The 21,870-nt window shown below is 39.1% G+C and overlaps 1 protein-coding gene across 5 annotated transcripts in view; it reads right to left on the bottom strand.

Annotated features, from left to right (window-relative positions):
* The window catches only part of RERE (arginine-glutamic acid dipeptide repeats), a 415,425-nt gene that overhangs the window by 103,206 nt on the left and 290,349 nt on the right, over positions 1-21,870 (bottom strand). For all 5 annotated transcript variants that reach the window (XM_032394228.1, XM_032394236.1, XM_032394219.1 and 2 more), the window contains 2 exons: positions 19,545-19,669; positions 17,748-17,847 (listed from right to left, as the gene is read on the bottom strand). In XM_032394228.1, the coding sequence (XP_032250119.1) occupies positions 17,748-17,847; positions 19,545-19,669 (225 nt within the window). The remainder of the gene's footprint in view (positions 1-17,747; positions 17,848-19,544; positions 19,670-21,870) is intronic.

Genomic DNA, 21,870 nt, shown 5'->3' with positions numbered 1-21,870 from the left:
AAATCTGAGTCTGGGAACTAGGAAACTGAGGAACGAGTTAGCAACTGTACTGGGAAGAGCAGGAGCCTGGGCGAAGAGGTCTGGGGTGCCTCTCCTCTGCAGAGCAAGCAGCCCCTAGCTTCCTCACCTGCAGCAGAGGGGCTAAAGTAGGTCATTTTCAGAACTTCAAAGTTTTTAACATTTCTTCTCTTTACAGAGATTTCTTTTAAGGTGAAATACTAAAGGATACTATTTTTTTAATAAATAAATGGTAATATTAATACATTCAGTTAGAAAAATAGTAAAATAAACAATATAGCCAATGAACCTGCCCAGGCCAAACCCTGCTACAGAGGCTTTACTGACATCCACTGGTTAGCATCGTAATTTTCAGGTTTCTATGAAAACTGGAATAGTTTATGCCACAGGTTTTTAAAGACTGACTGATTTGAGAGAGAGAGCGAGAGAGCATGCAAGAGCAAGTGGGGGGCAGAGGAAGAGGGAAAGAATCTCAAGCAGACTCTTCGCAGAGCATGGAGCCTGACCCAGGGCTCAATCCTATGACCTGAGCTGAAATCAAGAGCCAGATACTTAACCGACTGAGCCACCCAGGCACCCCTATGCCACAGGTTTTTAAATATAATTACAGATAATCATCTATATAGCTAACATGTATATAAAACCTCACTTCCTAGAAACAAAATCTTCCCTCCTGCTTTTTGTGTGAGAGTCCAAGCAAAGGACATAAAGAAAGCAAGGCTGTCCTGGATCTAAGCTATGAGCCCTGTGTTCCTGAGGGAAGGCTGACTCCTTAGGACTGAGCAAAACCAATCCCCTACTGATAAGATGCAGCTTAAAGATACAGAATGAGTAGAACTCTGGCCACAGAGAGAAAAACTACTGGCAGATGCATGAATCTAGATTGTTTATGCTGCTTTTGTGAATGATCACAAGTGGAAATGGTTCAGGGCAACAAGTGGAAATTAAAACACTTTTTCATTTACTCCTGAGCATCCTCACAGCCGTGACTACAGAAAAACAGTATGTAAGGCTCTAACCTAGAGGGTGACAGAAAAAAACATATTCTATCCATCTCATGGAAATGTAGGCACTAGTGAACCCATTCATAAAAGCTAAAGTGACCTAACTGGGTATTTACCCCAAAGATACAAATGTAGGGATCCGAAGGGGTATGTGCACCCTGATGTTTATAGCAGCAATGTCCGCAATAGCCAAACTGTGGAAAGAGCCGAGATGTCCATCGACAGATGAATGGATAAAGATGATGTTGTATATATATACAATGGAATATTATGCAGCCATCAAAAGGAATGAGATCTTGCCATTAGCAACGACGTGGATGGAACTGGAGGGTGTTATGCTGAGCGAAATAAGTCAATCAGAGAAAGACATGTATCATATGACCTCACTGATATGAGGAATTCTCAATCTCAGGAAACAAACTGAGGGTTGCTGGAGTGGTGGGGGGTGGGAGGGATGAGGTGGCTGGGTGATAGACACTGGGGAGGGTATGTGTTATGGTGAGCGCTGTGAATTGTGCAAGACTGTTGAATCACAGATCTGTACCTCTGAAACAAATAATGCAATATATGTTAAGAAAAAAAAAAGAAGATAGCAGGAGGGGAAGAATGAAGGGGGGGAAATCGGAGGGGGAGATGAACCATGAGAGACGATGGACTCTGAAAAACAAACTGAGGGTTCTAGAGGGGAGGGGGGAGGGAGGATGGGTTAGCCTGGTGATGGGTATTCAAGAGGGCACGTTCTGCATGGAGCACTGGGTGTTATGCACAAACAATGAATCATGGAACACTACATCAAAAACTAATGATGTAATGTATGGTGATTAACATAACAATAAAAAATTTAAAAAAATAGAAAAAAAAGAAAAGAAAAGAACAACAACAACAACAAAAAAGCTAAAGTGACCTAGAAAGTATATGTGAAAGCCCGGCTATGAGTCAATTTTATCCAGATTCCTTCAGAAAGTTAATTTAAGAAAATAAATAAAAACAAAAACCTCAAGACCAGGGGTGTCTGGCTGGCTCAGTCAGAAGACCATGTGACTCTTGATCTCAGGGTTGCGAGTTCAAACCCCATGTTGGGCACTGAGATTACTTAAAAAACAAAAACAAAAACAGCCCCTCAAGAGCAGTTGCAAAGTATTAAGTGAAAAACATTTACAGAAATTGCTGTAAGTCCCACTAAGTCGAGTATAGGTGCAGAAATGACTACCCCCAATCCATGAAGCTCAGAAACCTTCACCTCAGTGCTTTTTGACAAGTAATTTCAAGGTTGTGTAAAAAACAATACACTTATTCTTTTTGATCACAATGATAACATAACGGAATACGGAAAATCAAAGAGGCATACACTGAAGCATGTGTGACTCCAGAGCAGGGAACACGTCTGACTAACTGCTCTTTCATCTGGAAACCTCAGCCAAGAACTGAGCTAGTGACTAAGAAAGAAGCAAAAAGACTCCAGGCAGTCATAGTAGTGCTCTCAAGCAATGGCCCTGAAGAACCTAGGAGGCCCTCACTCTGGGCCTTAGAAGCCTAGCTTCTGAAATTCTGCTTTTCCCAGTCAAACAAAGGGTCTTAAAAGAACAGATGAGACTGTATGCTTTCAAAGCAGCAGTGCTAGAAGACAGCCTGACTGTGGAAGACCCCAAAACCCACAATGTATTATGCACACCAATAGTCACATACTCTTAACAGTTGCACATGATTTTGTGTGATGGCCACATAATGATGACTCAGAAGTAGCAAGTAGAGGCAGACTTGATTTAAGAACACATGAAAAGGTATAGCTCGTTTCTGGGTGGGGGGAAAAAAAGGAGAAAAATGAAGAGTAACGCTCTTAAAAATGCTTGGATAACTGGTACTCTGAAGTCCTGGGGTGAGCTGCAATACACAGCGCAACGTCCACTACTGTGGACGGGGAGAAGGCAGGCCAACCAGTAGGCAGGGCAGCAGTCCCGTGCAGTCACCTTAGAAGCCCAGCAAGTGATCGGCCATGGGGGTGTGTCAGCCTCCTGGGTAAGAGAGCTGACCAGGGCAACATAGTTTGTCAGAGTCTGGCAGGGCTGGGCTCAGGGCAGGGCTGTAGGGCTAGACTAGAAACCAGAACAGAAGGCAGAAACTTGAAAGAGCAATAGCTTCAAGGGCAACTGTGTCAGCAACACAAGACCCTGCCCCAGAGGCTCCACAGGGGCCCAGCTCAGTGGCCCTGAGGTAGAGCCGAGGAAGAAATGCCCCCCAAATCACTGGTCAAAATAAATCAGTTAATCTGGTAGTTATTCATGACAATTCTATTACCTGAATATGTTCTTTGTAAAAGAAAAGTCAGATACACTGTACCATATACTACACAAATACTGTACTATTTTGTAAATCAAATATCCTCAGATGTACAGAAATATCACAGCCCCTACTAGAAATATTTTTATACTCTCAGAATTGACCTAAAAATAATAAACTGTTACAAAAGAATTCTACATAAGTACTCTAATTTATTTCAGTGACATATTATAATATAAGAGTAAAATCCAACTGTGGCAGGCTACAAAATGACCCCCAGAAGATATCCACATCAAATCTCTGGAACAGATGAGACCTTAATTGGAAAAAGGGTCTTGCAGACAGGATGAAGTTAATGATTCTGAGAGGAGGAGATAATTCTAGATTATTCAACTGGACTCTATGTCCAATGGACAAGCATCCTTATGAAAGAGAAGCAGTGGAAAAAGAATAGAAGAAGACCCACAGAGGGGAAGGCAGTGTGAAGACAAGCAGAGAAAGATGCAGCCACAAACGAAGGAATGCCAGCAGCCACGGGAAGCTGGAAGAGGAATGATTCTCCTGAGGAGCCAGAGAGAGCATGGCACAGCGGACACCCTGATGTCATACTCCCGGCCTCCAGCACTGGGAGAGAACGCACTTCTGTTGTTTTAAGCCAGCAAGTTTGTGGTGATTTGTTACATGAGCCACAGGAAACTAATACATCAACTTTCAAAGTTTGGGGGTAAAAAAATGATCTAGGAGAGCTATAAAACAGTATCCCCAAGTATATTTCAAAACTAGTATAAGAAATATACACACTAGCTCAAATATAAACTTTAGTATTCTATAGCATATTTTAGAACTAATGGTAACATATGAGCCCGGTTAAAACTCAGGGGCTTACTTTGTTCTAAGATTAAATATTTAGGGACGCCTGGGTGGCTCAGTCCATTGAGTGTCTGCCTTCAGCTCGGGTCATGATCCCGGGATCCTGGGATCGAGCCCCGCGTCAGGCTCCCTGCTCAGCGGGGAGCCTGCTTCTCCCTCTCCCACTCCCCCTGCTTGTGTTCCCTCTCTCACTGTGTCTCTCTCTCTGTCAAATAAATAAATAAAATCTTTAAAAAAAAAAAAAAAGATTAAATATTTACTTAGATTATCAACACTTTTAACAAATGCCCTCCCACAAAGGCTTCCTAAAGAACAGGAACTGAATAATGTTTATTACTGAATAAATAAATGAATGAATGATTTTACTAAAGCTTCTTCTTAAATGTAAAAAAGCCAAGGGCTTTTATCCTGATTTGCTAAATACTTACTGTATTAATATTAATGCTTAATACAGGTTCATAGATGGGTAAAATTATGATTGATGTTAAGTGGACATTTTTCAAAACCCCATGTAATTCTCAAAACATTTTACCATATTAGAAAGAAATCATTTGAGAAAGAAGTTTCTTAAATTTTTAAAGGAACTTTCTAAATTTGCCAAACACAAGGAAAAGCCAAGTCAATTCCCCAGCCCCTGCTGAGTGCCTAGGAGAAAGGATGTAGATGCGCCAAGAGGTTAGAGCATGAAGGATTTCTTTATTTTTTCTTTCTTTCTTTCTTTTTTATTTTTTAAAGTAGGTTCCATGCCCAACCTGGACCCCACTGCGGGGCTCAAACTCACGACCCTGAGATCAAGACCTGAACTGAGACCAAGAGTCGGACACTCAACGGACTGAGGCACCCAGGTACCCCAAGCATGAAGCATGAAGGATTTCTAATGGCCTGAAGAGCAAAGCCCCAAAACCACAGATTCACGGACATTTCAAGAGGACTGCTATACGGCACTGGCCTCAATTCTATTCTTTCTTTAAGTTTAAATTATTATGTATATAAATATATATGACAGGGTGTGCTTATTAATCTGTAGGTGATATTCATACTTATAGAACTGTTATGAAGATTAAGGGGCGCCTGGTTCGCTCAGTCGGTTACACAGCCAGCTCTTTATTTCGGTTAGGTCATGATCTCAGGGTCCTGAGATTGAGCCCCACATTGGGCTTTGCACCCAGTGGGGAGTCTGCTAGAAATTCTCTCTCCCTCTCCCTCTGCCCCTTCCTCTGCTTGCTCTTACTCACTCTCTCTAAAATACATCTTTAAAAAAAAAAAAGAATTGTTATGAAGACTAAATGAATTCATTCATAAAAATGCACTTACACTTTCACGCAGCATGTAAGTACTCAATCAACACATTTTAATTTTGTTGTTATTAATACTGCCTTTGTTACTAATGACATCAGGCAGCTAATAGTTGATATCCAATAGAATGAAAACAGTGATAAGCTTAAGGTCCTGTGCCTGGTTCAAAATTCAGTCAAAATGCTGAGGGTGGGAGAGAAATGGCTTAGCAAAGGCCAGTATACAGAGAGAAATAAAATGAAACAAGACAAAAACACAAGACAAAAAAAATGTGTTGAGCACACACTCATAAAAGCTTAGATTGCATTAGGAAGATGAGCTTTTAGGAAAACTAAGTGGTATTTCTTTGTTACCTTATGCTGATCAGATCTGGGAAATGTTGCTTCAGTGAAGGTGCCACATTTTTAAAAACATACAAAGTTGACCAGAAGAAGAAATAAAATGGTTATAATATATAAAATGGCTAACAGAATTACACCATGAACAAAACTCAAAAATGTTACACTCAGTGTAAAGAAGCCAGTCACAAAAGGCCATATACTATATGACCCCATGTATAGGAAATGTCCAGAACAGGCAAATCCATAGAGCTGGAAGGCAGACTAGTAATTACCAAGGATGGGGGAGGGGGAAACTGAAGAGTGACTACTATTGGGTACAGCGTTCTTCCTGGAATAACAAAAACATTATACAATTGACTGTGGTGACAGTTGCACAAATGTGGGAATATAATAAAAGCCATTAAATGGGACACTTTAAATGGATGAAATATATGAATTATATCTCAATAAAGCTATTCTAGAAAAAAGAAGAAAAATAAGAAAAGAGAAAAAAGAAAAGAAATGGCTAAAGAAACTTGAGAGTGATTCACGTGGAAAAGCCAAGCAGGGCCACAATCATGAAGACCTGCATCAGGAGCACGACAAATGACAAAAACTTAGAGTGATACTTTTCTGTTAAAATTATCAAAAACAGGGGCATCTGGGTGGCTCAGGCCCTTAAGCATCTGCCTTCAGCTCAGGTCATGATCTCGGGGTCCTGGGATCAAGCCTTATGTCAGGCTCCCTGCTCAGTGGGGAGTCTCCTTCTCCCTCTCCCTCTGCCCCCCCACTTGTGCTCTCTGAAATAAATAAAATCTTAAAAAAAAAAAAAACCTATCAAATACAAAATCACTGCTGCAATAAGTCATAAGGGTACCATTACCAGAGGTTAACATAAGTGGCCTTTTATCTCCCCATCCACCCGAGGAACTTAGAGAATGCTCTCTGTTGTATTTAGTAAAAGAACAGAAGCAGAGCATAATGTTCAATTTTTATTTTTTTTAAGATTTTATTTATTTACTTGACAGAGAGAGACAGTGAGAGAGGGAACACAAGCAGGGGGAGTGGGAGAGGGAGAAGCAGGCTTCCCGTGGAGCAGGGAGCCCGATGCGGGGCTCGATCCCAGGACCCTGGGATCATGACCTGAGCCGAAGGCAGACGCTTAACCGACTGAGCCATCCAGGCGCCCCCATAATGTTCAATTTTGACTAAAGTTACAGATCACCTACAAAGGAACAAAATATCAAAGCATTAAATTTAAAAAGTCATCTTCATCCAAATGAGACGAATAAATCATGAAATCTGTCAAAGTGTTGTTGTGCCTGGAACTTTTGGGTTTTTTTGTTTTGGTTTTTCAGATTTTATTTTTTTATTTGAGAGAGAAAGACAGAGAGAGAGAGAGAGAGAGAGAGAATTCGAGAGTGGGGAGGGGGCAGAGGGGGAGGGAGAGGGAAAGGGGTGGAATCTCAACCACACTCCGCACTGAGTGTGGAGCCGAAGCAGGGCTCGATCTCAGGACCCTGAGACCATGATCTGAGCCAAAACCAAGAGATGGACACTCAACCAACTGAGCCACCCAAGTGCCCCTGCTTGAAACTTTTGAACAAAGTGAATCTATGAAATTCTCAGCCCAAAGGGAGCCACCATGATAAATTTCTAAACACTTAAACAATTTTCAAAACCAAAGTTCAAAATGTTTCTAGTTGGTCAAAGTACAATAAATAAAACCTCAACTTTATATATTATTAGCTGATAATTGTTGAAAAGGCCTTGGTTATACTAGAAAAGTACTGCATCCTCAATTATGCTATAATTAACAATGTAATATGCTGTAGACTCCAATATCTTGATATAATATAAATAAAATACTAGCAGAGGTGCTTGCCAAGGCTGATTTACACAGGGTACTATTCTGAAATTTATTGCATTTCTATAACAAGAAATCACACAGCATATAAACTTCTCCCATTTCTCTTTTCAACAACAAATCAAAATCTTAGAGAAAAAAACCCCATCATCCTGCTATTTAGTACTGACTAATCTGAACGGAGAATGGTAAAAAGAATTTAAGTAAGGGGTCACCTGGGTAGCTCAGTGGGTTAAGCATCTGCCTTCAGCTCAGGTCATGATCCCAGGGTCCTGGGTCCTGGGATCGAGCCCCGCATCGGGCTCCCTGCTCACCGGACAGCCTGCTTCTCCCTCTCCCTCCACTCCCTTCCCCCAACTCGTGAATGCGCATGTGTGCTTTCCCTCTCTCTCTAATAAATAAATACCTTATAATACCAAGTTCTGGGTGATCGAATGTGATTTCGGCTTGAACCTGATTTATTTATTCAATCATTCAACAAATACTTAGTGCCTCTCTACTAGGTACTAGGCATCGGGCTGAGGCTCAGAAAACAAAGATGAATTAATACCCAAAGGTTAGCAAATAGTAATATTTATATATCAGAGATAAAAAAAAACTATTAAGCTATTGGAAGTCTTGCATCCTTTGTTGAAGGAGATGTGGGTGTGCATAAATAAGTAAGCCGACAAATACATACTCTCTACAATATGTAAAAAGCTTAATCCAAATGTCTAAAAGCCATCCATATTTCAAGGAATAAAACGGTCCAGACAGAAGTGAAATCTTTGCTGCCTGATTATAAATTTTACTTATATATAGTGAGCATATATATGTTTACTGTTAGTGAGAGAAAGTAAACATAAAAATGCAAATAAGTTCTGAGAAAGAGAAGCCAAAAGAATTTGAATTTTATTAGGAAATAGGAAAGATACCTAAGCCCAAAGAATGAAATCCAGTTATCAACTTAGTAAAAACAAGTCAGCATGATATTTTCTAAAAAACCATAGTCTCAAACTATAGGACTCTGTTACTTTCTTTTTTTTTTTTTTTTTAAGATTTTATTTATTTATTTGACAGAGAGACACAGTGAGGGAACACAAGCAGGGAGAGTGGGAGAGGGAGAAGCAGGCCTCCCGCCGAGCAGGACGCCCAATGCAGGGCTTGATCCCAGGACCCTGGGATCATGACCTGAGCCAAAGGCAGATGCCCAACGACTGAGCCACCCAGGTGCCCCAGACTCTGTTAGTTTCTAAGCATAACTATAAAGATGGATTTTGTAAAAGGCCAAATAAATGCAAGCACTAAAGATGGCTGAATCCCATTAGAATAATATAGGCCATCTCCATGTTTTTTTTTTTTAAAAGATTTTATTTATTTCTTTGATAGACAGAGCACAAGCAGGAGGAGCTGCAGGCAGAGGGAGAGGGACTCGATCCCAGGACCCTGGGATCATTACCCAAGCTGAAGGCAGATCTTAACCGACTAAGGCACCCAGGTGCTCCAGGCCATCTCTATGTTATGTAGCATTATGTTTACAAATTATATGTGAACCAAAAGTACACAGATGAACCTCACAGAAACTGTATATGAAGAAACACATACCTGAACAGTACACACAGAAACATTTCTAAAATCTTCTAGAGGAAGCACCACTGCTTTGTCATATTATAAACATATTATAAAATTACAGATAGAATAATTTTACATTAATAGGTGTTCACAATTTAAAGTAGTAAAATACAACATACCTTTGCCAACATACACTAAGGAGTACACTCCCATCACTAAGAACACCCTCCTCTTCCAACAAGAGAGGCCAACATGTTTATCACATCATCCTCCTCTACATCAATACAAGTTTTTTGTTTTTTGGTTTTTTTACTTATGAAGTAAAAAGATAAATACATTTTTAACATAAATGATACAACTGTGTCCCTAACTGTTCTGCAAGTTCACCACTGGACCAAACACAGTAAGTTATGTGGCCATGAAAATAAGATACATCAACTGCTACTGTATTTCTCCAACAAGAGCTATGCTATTAAGAATGTACACATGTGGCTCAAGTGTTATATAACCTGAGGACCATCTTCATTAGATTAAAATGGACTTAAAGACTCCAAACAGGGATGCGTGGGTGGCTCAGTTGGTTAGGCGTCTGCCTTTGGCTCAAGTCATGATTCCAAAGTCCTGGGATCAAGTCCCGCAGGGAGCCTGCTTCTCCCTCCGCCTTTAGCTCCTCCTGCTTGTGCTCTCTCTCTCTCTCACAAAGACGAAAAAAAAAAAAAAAAAAAAGACTCCAAACAAAAGGTAGAGCTTGCCAGACTAGATTAAAAAGTCAGAAACAACTAAAGAACTAAAGGACACAAGAGATGTTCTTTAAATACAAAGAAAAAGCAAGATTCACAGTAAGAAGCTGGAACAAGATGTATCATGTGAACAAGCATAAGAAAGCTAGAGTAGTTATGTTAATATCAAACAACACAGAGTTCAAGACAAAGACAGGGTCATTCCAAAAAAGTAAAAGAGCTAATATACAGATAAAGGTAAATATTATGTGCATGTGCCTAATGATATAACTGCCAAATATATGAAGCAAAAGCAAACAAAACCCAAATCCACAATCACAGTTGAAGACTTTAATACAATTCTCTCAGCAACTGAAAATACTAGATAAAAAAAATTAGTAGGACATAGAAGATCTAAGTAATAATAACCACCACTTTAAGGAAACAATTACATAATAGTGCACTCAGTAACTGCTGAATATAAACTCATTACAAGTGCACATGGAACATTCACCAAGATAAACCACATGCTGAGCCAAGAAACAAATCTCAATAGATTTCAAAAAACTGAAATCTTACTGGGTATCCCTGACCCCAACAGAACTAAATTAAAAATGAGTATCATTTCAAAACAAAAGGGTGGGGGAGGGAGAGAGAGTGTACACAAGAGAGATCTCAAGTATCTGGCAATTAAGCAAATTAATACTAAACATAGGTAAAAGAAATTTCAAAAAAATTTTTTTGATATTTTTAACACAATGATAATGAAAGAAGAGCAAATCAAAATTTGTGATAAAATCAATTATCTAAGTTCCTACTTTTGGAAGGTAGGAAGAAAATGATCAAATTAACCCAAAATAAATAGAAAAAAATAATAAAAATAAGATTGGAGATCAATGAGATAGAAAACAGAGAAAATCAGGGGCACCTGGGTAGCTCAGTCAGTTAAGCATCTGACTCCTGGTTTTCGCTCAGGTCATGATCTCAGGGTTGTGATTGTGATTTCGAGCCCCAAGTCGGGCTCTGTGCTCAGTGCAGAGTCTGCTTAAGACTGTCTCTCCTCTCCTTCTGCCCCTCCCCTTTGTGCGTGTGAGCACGCATGTTCTCTCTCTCTCAAACAAATCTTTAAAAAAATAATAAAAAAAAGAAAAAAAGTCAATGAAACCAAATGTTAGCTATCTGAAATAATCAATAATGTCTATAAACCTCTATTTAGACCGACTGAGAGGACACAAATCACCAATATTAGGAATGAAAGAAGGGTCAAAATTACAAATCCTACAGATGTTAAAAAAGTAACACAGGATAATTTGACATTGTTACCAATAAATTTGATAACCTGGATGAAATGGACAAAAAGTTTAAAATCACAGATCAGCAAATTACCAAAACTGACACATGAAGAAATATAAATAGGTCTATGTCTATTTGTAATTTTAAACTTTCCATTAAAAAAATATTTAGTTCCAGATGGCTTCACTGTAAAATCTATCAAATATTTAACAACGCATACACACACACACACACACACACACACACACCCCAATCCTTTACAAACTCTTTTTTAAGATTTATTTATTTACAGGGTGCCTGGGTGGCTCAGTCGGTTAAGCATCTACCTTCAGCTCAGGTCATGGTCCCACAGTTCTGGGACTGAGCCCTGCATTGGGCTCCCTGCTAAGCGGGAAGTCTGCTTCTCCCTCTCCCTCTGTCACTCCCCCCTCCCACTTGTGTTCTCCCTCTCTCTCTCAAATAAATAAAATCTTTTTTAAAAAAAAGATTTATTTACAAAGAAAGAAGACTACAGCTCAAGATCCCTTATAAATACAAATGTAAAAGTTCTTAACAAAATATAAGCATATTGAATCCAACAGTACATAATGACTAAGTAGAATTTATCCTAGGAATGCATACTTGCTTTAACATTTGAAATTAATCAACAAAATTCACCAAATTAGCAAAATACAGTATAACAAGCATATGATCATCTCATTAGTTACACACAAAAAATAGCATCTGACAAAATTAAATGCCCATTCATGACAAAAAACAAACTTTGATATAAAGGAGAACATTCTCAACTTGATTAACAACAACTACCCTACACTACACCTATTAGTGAATGGCTAAATGTGTTCTCCCTAAAATGAGAAATAAGACAAAGATGTCCACTCTCATTGTTTCTATTCAACACTGTACTACAGGTCCAAGCAAGTGCAATGAAGCACGAGAAAGACACAAAATGCATAAATCCAAAAGAAAGAGGTAAAACTGTCTTTATTTGCAGATGACATGATTGTGTACACACAAATCCTAAGAAACCAACCAGAAAGCTACTGGAAATTAACAGGAAGAACAGGTACAGGTCAGCACATTAAAACTGTTCCTATTTCTATCCTATCAATGAACATTTAGAAATTGAAATTAAAAATATAATTTTAGGGGCGCAAAATTAAAAATATAATTTTAGGGGCACCGGGGTGACTCAGTCAGGTAAACGTCTGCCTTTGGCTCCGGTCATGATCTCAGGGTCCTGGGATCAGACCCCGTGTTGGGCTCCCCACTCAGCAGGGAATCTGCTTGTCCCTCTCTGCCCCCGCCCCTGCTCATGCCCCTCTCTCTCTCAAATAAATAATCTTTTTTTTTTTTTTTTTAAGATTTTATTTATTTATTTGACAGAGAGACACAGAGAGAGAGGGAACACAAGCAGGGGGAGTGGGAGAGGGAGAAGCAGGCTTCCCGGGATCGAGTCCCGCATCGGGCTCCCTGCTCCTTGGGAGCCTGCTTCTCCCTCTGCCTCTCTCTCTCTCTCTCTCTCTCTGTCTCTCTCTCTGTCTCTCATGAATAAATAAATAAAATCTTTAAAAAAACAAAAATAAAAATATAATTTTATTAACAATCGAAATTTCAAACAGTAATTACTTAGGGATAAATTTAACAAAATATGTGTACGACCTGTACATTGAAAACTGTAAAATCTTACTTAAAAAAAATTAGTGAGACCTCTTTTAAAAATGAAGGTATGTGGGGTGCCTGGTGGGCTCAGTCGGTAGATGGTACAACTCTTGATCTTGGGGTTGTGAATTTGAGCCTCCGCTGGATGTAGAGATTTTTTTTTTTTTTTAAAGAAAGGGAAAGAGGCGGCAGGGTACGCAGAGAAAGAGGCAGAGAGAGAATCTTAAGCAAGCTCCACACCCAGCACAGAGCCCAACAGCAGGACTCCATTTCATGACCCTGAGACCTGAGCGGAAATCAAGAGTCAAACACTTAACTAAGCCACCCAGGTGCCCTGAGATTACTTAAATAAAAAAATTTTTTAAAAATGAAGATATGTATCATGTTCTGGATTCAATATTGTTAAGATGTCAATCAATTCTTCCTAACTCGATCCATAGACTCAATGCAATCCCAATGAAAATACCATCAAGCCTTTTTAAAAACAGAAACGGCAAGCTGATTCTAAAATTTATATGGAAATGCAAATGACCTAAAATAACCAAAACAATCTTAAAAAACTAGTAAAAAGTAGGAAGACTTACACTACCTGAGTTCCAATAAAGTTACAGTATTCAAGGGGCACCTGGGTGGCTCAGCTGATTGAGCATCAGACTCCTGATTTTGGCTCAGATCATGATCTCAGGGTTGAGAGATGGAGCCTGGTGGGGAGCCTGCTTGTCATTCTCCCTCTCCCTCGGCCCCTCTCCCAGCCCCTCCCACCAGTGGCCAGCACAGGCACGTGCTCTTGTGCTCGCCCGCTCTCTCTCAAAAACAACAACAAAGCTACAATACTCAAAATCCTGAGGTACTGGTGAAAAGACAGATATTACATTAGTGAAACAGAAGAGAATCCAGAAAAAGACTCAAACTGCTATATGCTTATATGGCAGCTGATGTTCAATAAAGGCATCAAGGCAACGAAATGAGAAAAGTCTGTTTTCAGTAAATGTTGCTCCAACAACTGGCACCTGTGTAGAAAAGAATGAACTTTCACCCACATCTCACATCACATACAAAATTAATTTGAAAAGAATCACAGACCTGAAGGCAAGAACTAAAACATCAAGAAAGCACAGAAACAATCTATGTTATCATGGGGTGATCAAAGAAACTCTCACAAAAGGAAAATGATACACTGGACTTTAGGAAAATTAAACATTTTGCTCTCTAAAAGACACCATTACAGAAAAACAGTCATGGTATGGGAGGAAATATCTGTAAATATATGTATCAAAGAAATTGTATCTGCAATATAAAAACAACTCTTACAACTAAATAATTATACCAAAAACAATTCAATTTTTAAAATTGGGCAAAAGATATTTCACAAAAGAAGACATACAAATGGGCAGTAAGACATGAAAAGATGCTCAATATGACAGGGAATTCAAATTAAAACCTCACTGAATGAGACACAGATAGACATCATCAGTAATGTCAAATGCTGAGGAATCTTTACCAACAAACAAATCTCAATGGGATATCACTATACACCCATTAGAATCACTAAAATGAAAAAGACTGACAACATGAAGTCTTGTTGAGGATGCTGAAGAACTGAAATTCTAACATACTACTGATGGGAATCTAAAATGGTATAGCCACTTGGAACCGTGTTTGACAGTTTCTTAAAAAGCTACCTGCATACATACAATCCTGCCATTTCACTCCTTAGGTGTATTTACCCAAGAGCAATGATAATACACATCTACACAAAGACTGAGTAACAATGTTCATTAACACCTTTATTATAATTGCCAAAAGCTTGGAAACAACACAAGTGTCCATCACCAGGTGAATGGATAAAATACTGTGAACATCCATACACAAGAATATTACTCAGCATTAAAAAAGGACTATTGATAATGCAACAGCAAAAATCTATCCCAAAATTATTACAGTGAAAAAAGCCAGACCCAAAAGATTACATAAGATATTCCATTCATACAACGTTCTAGAAAATGCAAACCAATCCATGATGTGAGAAAACATATCAATGGTTGTCTGAGGCTAGAAGCAGCAAAGGATTATAAAAGTTCATGAGGAAACTGTGGGGAATTTGGAAATATTTTGTATTTTGATCATTGTAGTAGTTTCACTGGTATATACATCTGAAAAAACCCATCAAACTGTATATACTTTAAATCAGAGCAGCTTATTATACATAAATTATACTCCATATGTTGTTTTAAAACTTACACACTAAAAATCTCATTTGTGAATAATGAAGAAAAAATTGAGTCAAAACGAGTAATGTAGAAGAGCTTTTATTTAAAAATAGGTATTAAGAATTAACAGCTCAAAAATTTCTATTCAAGATGGCAGTTTTAAAGATCAAATTATTTATTTAAATGCATTTAAATTTAAATAGTCCTACTCAGATTGTTAACACTATAATGTGGCTGTACTGTAGAATTTCATACACTTTAAATTTCTGTACTGTCCTGAGAAACAGGAAATAGACACAGGTTTACTATAAACTGAGAAATGCCTAAAACCTTGTTTTGACTCTAAGAAAAAAAATAGTTCTCACATGACTATGTATTTATCTTTTAAACTTATTACTTAACACAGCTCGAAACCACCATTACTCCAAGGAAGCTGAAATAAACATTAACTTCTTATAAGATTTTTCAATTCACTTCACTTTTCATTAAAGAAAGTACCTACAACTCAAACTCTGTAAGCCAGTAAAACAATGAAGTAGAAAAATTAAAAGTCACTAAACTTTTCCATTCATCACAAAATGTACACATAACTCAGTCCTTTGGTGGCTGAACGCACTTGGATTGCATAAACCAAGACACTTGAGCCATTTTGGACACGCCTAGACAGGAAAATTTCAAATGATGGGAAGGCAGCTTCACAGAAATAAAAACTCATAAAACCAAAAGCCCTCTGGCAATGCTTAAGAAAACTTCAGAAGGAACTTGCTACAAAGGACCATGGGCAAAAATAGCCCAAATTATTTCTGTATAGAAGTATGTTCTACAGAATCCTTAGAGGGGTTGAAATAAAGAGAACAAATCAGATCAATTCAGTAAAGTGCCAAAAATAGATATTTAATTAAATATGGCAACATCTTCATTATTTAAAAATTCAACTGATCAGCATGGTCGTGAAAGGGGAAATTTTTTCATAAAGCTTTTATGCAAAAAACTCCACAGAAGACAAGCCCATATCAAAGACTTACTCTGAATAAACACACACTTTTTAGGGTATTTTGAATTCACAGACATTCACACCACTCTTACCATTCCCACTGTCTACAGATTCACCGATCTGAGTCTCTGATTCTTCATCAATAAAATACTCTCACAGGCCCCTTCTGGCTCAATAATGTATACTCAGAATAAAGACCCTTTATAAAAACAAAAACTCTTAAGTATGGAAGAGGCGAGAAAGTAAAAGAAATAAATGTATGGGAATGTAAAAAATCATCCAGTTACTTAGCACACGGCCCAATCCCAGCAAGATCACTCAATCCCTAACACATAAGAGACTATTATCATGTCATGTAATACTCAGGAAACACAACTAGACCAGGAATGCAAATCAGCCATATCCACATGCCTCCTTGAAAGCAAGTTGGAGAGTAGCAAAGTCCCTAAGTTGGGAATCTGGGTTATTTTCTATCCTCCATCATGAACTTTTGGGATTGTTGGCATTCAACAATCATTTGGCCTTTCTGAGCCTTAGATTATTATCTATTTAGAGACTGAACAGATGATCTCAAAAGTCCCTTCCAACTACAGTGACCTCTCAAGAAAAATGAAAAACAAAAAGGGTGCTTAAATTACATTTAGTTAGTCGTTAGGAGTTGCTTAGCCTTGTGCTCAGTATCCTATGTAAATATATATAACTTTATTAGTACATCAGTAATGCATAGAAACCCATTATTACTTCATCAGATTCGATGGTTTCACATTAGTAACCACACAGAGAAGAATTATTTCAAGAAACTTAAGAATACATGAATTTTCCTACACAGCCCTATAGGATGTATTTTAATGTCAAAAAGGAATGTCCAAAAAAAGTAAACTGGTTTCAGCGATCATACTGTTTATAGCAATTTGAGTTTTGTTCTTCTGAGCTGCTGTGTGTGTCACGGGATTAGAGCGGATGAGTAATCCTGAAGGACGCCACACAACCAACTCAGTACTGGGAGGCTCACTTGTTACATTTTACTTCATGTTTTTTTAAGGATTATTATTTTTAAAACTCAATTTTGTTGTATAATCATGTGAAATATTTACATGGCTCCAAAGCCACATCTATAAAAAAACTAATTTGTTCCAGGAAGTCTGGCTTCTTCTCTATTCCTCCACACACTTTCAAATTCACAGTCTCAGAGACAGAGAAGGCGGCAAAAGGTATGGACTCCAGATTCACATCTTGAGTGTACGACCTTGGCTTGTGACTTAATCGCTCCAAACTTATTTCCTCACATCTACAACGGTGATAATAATAAAACCTACTTCAGAGGGACATTGTGAGGATTAAATAAGATCATCTGTTAACAGTGGTCGGCTTTGTGGGATCTTGGTGAAGATCAACCACTATCATCAGGCTCTCATTTGAGGCTCAACACAATCCTGAGGTACAGACACAGATGAAGAAATGAACCTAGAGGCGCCACATCACTGGATCAAGGTTGGGGGGCCCAAAGCCAAGACCACAGCCCATCTTTCAATCCCAGCACTATACCACAGTACTCACTCCTAAGATTCCAGGCTCCTTCATGTTCCATACTCATCGCATACTCCCTACAGCTAGCACAAGGGAAAAAGAACTTTGTTCCCACCCAGGGCAACTTCAAAAGACTCACTGTATTCAGTGCATTGAGGGTAGTGTCATCCCGAGATGCTGCAACACAGCCATCTTCTGTGGAACCTCCATCACACATCCCTGCGAATGCTGCCATGCTCCTTGGAGGACAGAAAGGGAAAACATCAGCAAAGAAATTTTAACCCTCGGTTTTCAGAGTACATTTTCAGCCCAAACCAAATTCCATTACTACATGCATGATAAGCCAGAGTTCTCAGTCCTGTTTCTACTTTTCTTAAAACAAACAAACAAACAAACAAAAAACAACTTTTTTTAGGGGAACCTGGGTGGCTCAGTTGGTTAAGCAGCCGACTCTTGGTTTCAGCTCAGGTCATGATCTCAGGGTCTTGAGATTGAGCACAGCCTCCACACCGAGCACGATGTCTGCCTGAGATTCTCTCTCTCCCCCTCTGCCCCTCCCCTCACTTGCACACTCATGCACGCTCTCTCTCAAATAAATAAATAAAATCTTAAAAAAATTTTTTTAGGAGTACCTGCGTGGCTCAGTCAGTTAAGCATCTGATTTTTTTTTTTTTCCTTAAGATTTTACTTATTTATTTGTCAGAGAGAACAAGCAGGGGAAGTGGCAGGCAGAGGGAGAAGCAGGCTCCCCTCCCTGAGCAGGGAGCCCGATGCAGAACTCGATCCCAGGGCCCTGGGATCATGACCTGAGCCGAAGGCAGACGCTTAACCAACTGAGCCACCCTAAGCATCTGACTCTTGATTTTGGCTCAGGTCATGATCTCAGGGTCATGAGAGCTGGGTGTGGAGCCTGCTTAAGATTCTCTTTCTCTCTCTCTCTCTCAAAAAAAAAAAAAAATAAAAAATTTAAGATCCTCTACAGTTCACCCTTCACTCAATCACAAAGGAAAATGTTTCACTTACTCCAGTCCAGTTCTGTTATTTCTTCCCATGCTTTACCTGTACTCAGCTTTTAGTTTTGAGGGCATGAATAAGCTAAAACAATGTGCCACGACAGCTGGCTAGAGTACAATCTTTTGAAAGAAAGATTATAATCTTTTTGAAAGAAAGATCTTTTGAAAATAATTAAATCCTCTGAAACTTTGCTTAATTCCTTTCATGCTATACATCAACTAACCTTAGGTGAGTTAAAAGCGGGAAAGGGGATGAAAAGAATTCTTAGTGGCCACGCATGCACTGCACTGAGGCGGCCTCGTCTCTGCTGTGTACCCCTACACACAGCGCAGCTGACCGCAGGATTAAAGTTCAGTTACCGGGGCCTGCCGTGGTGCACACTGCTGACATTGCGGTGAGTCCCAGAGACCACTGCAGACGAAGGAAGGCTCTTTGCCTGCACTGTGATGAGCAGGGACAGATTTAAACTTATCTTTTATATTTTAGGCATTTGTAGGTTAACAAGTTCTCATGTAGGTAAGCCACAAAAACACCAAGCTTGGGTCAGGCATCAAGGAACAGCCTAAAGTAGAGAAATCTGTAATGGGATTTTAAAACGGGCTAAATGACCCAATCACTCAACTCGTATTTAGAAGTGTTGATAATTGCATGTATGGCTTAAGATATTTCCCTTCTGCAGAGTTCTAAAATCTGATGTGGGGCAAAGATTGAGGAAAAAAAAAAAAAAAAGTGACTTTACCATGGTAAACTTTTTCTCTGACATGAAAACTCAGAGCTCTGATTACAGAGGGTATAAGAAAACATAAAGTGAGAGAATGTTCAATGTATAAATAAAATTTCAGGGGAAAGGAGAAAGTTTATTGCCTCCTAATCCACTCAGACGGCCTAATTCAGGGGGCAGAATGGGGAGAATTCCTATTACCTTGCTGCCCTCAAGTACATAAGGAGGTCACAGTCATTAACTCCAGGCATCCAGACCAGTTCCTCATGTTGGGTCACAGTGTCACCATCTGGAGAAGGGAACGGTTGCAATTCAGGAAGTTTGGCCTGTAAGACAGGGATGAAAAAGTCACAATCAAGGAGCATTTAAAGAGCTGCCTCAACAGGAAGGCCCCGGGAACAGACGCACTAGTTACTGAGCCTCTTTCTTCAGGCAGGACCGAAATAACAGAAACAACTGTGAGTCACTGAAACCAGCTGGTAGCACGTTTCAGGATCATTTCACCACAGAAGATTTCACAATGGACTGCTTAATCTCTACTTAAGGAGCAGCAAACAGTGTCAAAATAAACGAGTGCCAGCATGATCCAAAGAGTAAAACAAAAATGGATGCATGTGAATAAAAGAAATTAGGGGGGGAAAAACCCCTCAGGACAGAAGAGTTCCTTGATAAAGAAGGGAAAAACACACACATTTCCAATATAACAAGTTTACAAAGAGACAGATATAAATAATGAAACCTCACCTAAGGATATTTGCTAAAATACCAAACGAGCTATCCTATTAAGATACTCTCAAGAGAGTCAATAACTACAGTACTATCAAGGTAAACATAAAAAAAAGACACAGAATTGGAGTTAACATTAAAAACACAGTTGAACTAAATGATGGTGTCAGAAATCAGACCAGCAGTAGCTTCAGGAGGAGTAGACTGCTTGTGAAGGGACAGGAAGGAGCTTTCAGAGATAAGAGAAATGCTGCACCTTGATATGAACTGTTACAGCAGACCCAACAGTGTACAGTAAGATATGAACAAGTTCACTGTATATCAAGTACACCTCAATAGATTTTTTAAAAAATATCTGAACGACAGTGCTCAACAACCAAGATTCTAAGTCACCTCTGGGTTAGAGATCCAAATACCCCTAGCATGTTCCCATCCTTACTCTGCGGGGCAGAGCAAGAGTCAAGCATGTACTACGACTACCACAACCATCAGGGGCCTATAAAACCAAGCATCTGCAAAACACACATGTTCCTATTGTCTCAGATGATGAACACGGACACATCTGTCAAATATTTTAAACTAAGAGCTACAGTTAAAAAGCTCCAGTGTCCACAGAAACCAGGCAAAAAAATTAAATGAAGCAAGGAGAGGATAAGGCAGCACTGTCCAACAGAAATAAAATGAGAGCTATCTATTTCATTTTAAACACTCCAGTAATCGCATGAAGTAAAACACCACCTCCCAGTCTGGCCTGGCCGCATTTCAGGTGCGCACAGCCACCCACAGGCAGTCCTGGGCACAGAGGTATCAGGTGCTAAGGAGTGAAGGGAACCAGGGTGTAATGGAGAGAGTGCTGCCCTGTTCAGGAAAAGCAACCAAGCAGGAATGAGAACCAGTACTTGTATGTCCCCTGATTTTTTTCCAAAGTCCAGAAATTTTGATTTTTTAAAATAATCTTGTGGCAAAACATAACATTAGCAGACCATGTGGTCTTAGGGCTACCAGTCTGCCTCACAGGAGATCTCTGATACCTCTAAATGTGTACCAAGCACTGACCTTCTCCAAACAAGGATGCTCTTCTTTAATTTAGTATTGACTTTTATAACATTTAATTGGGTGCCTCAATTAAGCAGAATTGAGTTCTGCTTAAGACATAGTAACCATATTGGAATAAAATTTAAAACACAAGAGAGATTTGCATCAAAAGGCCTTTCTTGACCTTTGTACAGAGTTCTGCTTCCCCAGCACCAAGTACAGTACCTGGTATGGTAGCTCTCCAACGGCTGTTTGTTAAATTAGTTAAAAAGTACTATTATTGTGGTAGAGGACAAATCCTCCCCGGTCAAGAGAAAAATAAGCTGGAAATATAGTTAGATAGTTTATAGAAAAAGAAATGCAAATGGCTCTTAATGATAAGAAAACATGGTCAAACTTGCTGATAAGAAAAAGGCAAATCAATGACACTGAAATACAATTTCTCATCTGTCAGAATGACATAAATCCCGAAGTGTGACAATATACAAGACTCTTATTGTATTAGCACTTGAGTGAGCTGCTAGCACAAAGGCAAAAATGGTACGATGTCTACGGTGGGGCATTTTGTAATGTCCTCACATTTCCACGTGCACCTGCCCTTTAAGCCAGGCATCCCCCTTCTGGGAATATATTTCAAAGATACATTGGCAAAAATATAAAAATCTGTATGCTCAGGCCATTCACTACAGCATTACTTGTAATAGCACATAACTGGAAGCAACTTAAATGCCCAACAATAGGAACTGGAAGAATGAACTATTCCATC

This window comes from Phoca vitulina, unplaced genomic scaffold (assembly GCF_004348235.1).
Source record: "Phoca vitulina isolate PV1807 unplaced genomic scaffold, GSC_HSeal_1.0 scaffold2, whole genome shotgun sequence".
NCBI lineage: Eukaryota > Metazoa > Chordata > Mammalia > Carnivora > Phocidae > Phoca > Phoca vitulina.
This window is presented reverse-complemented; position numbering and strand designations above follow the sequence as displayed.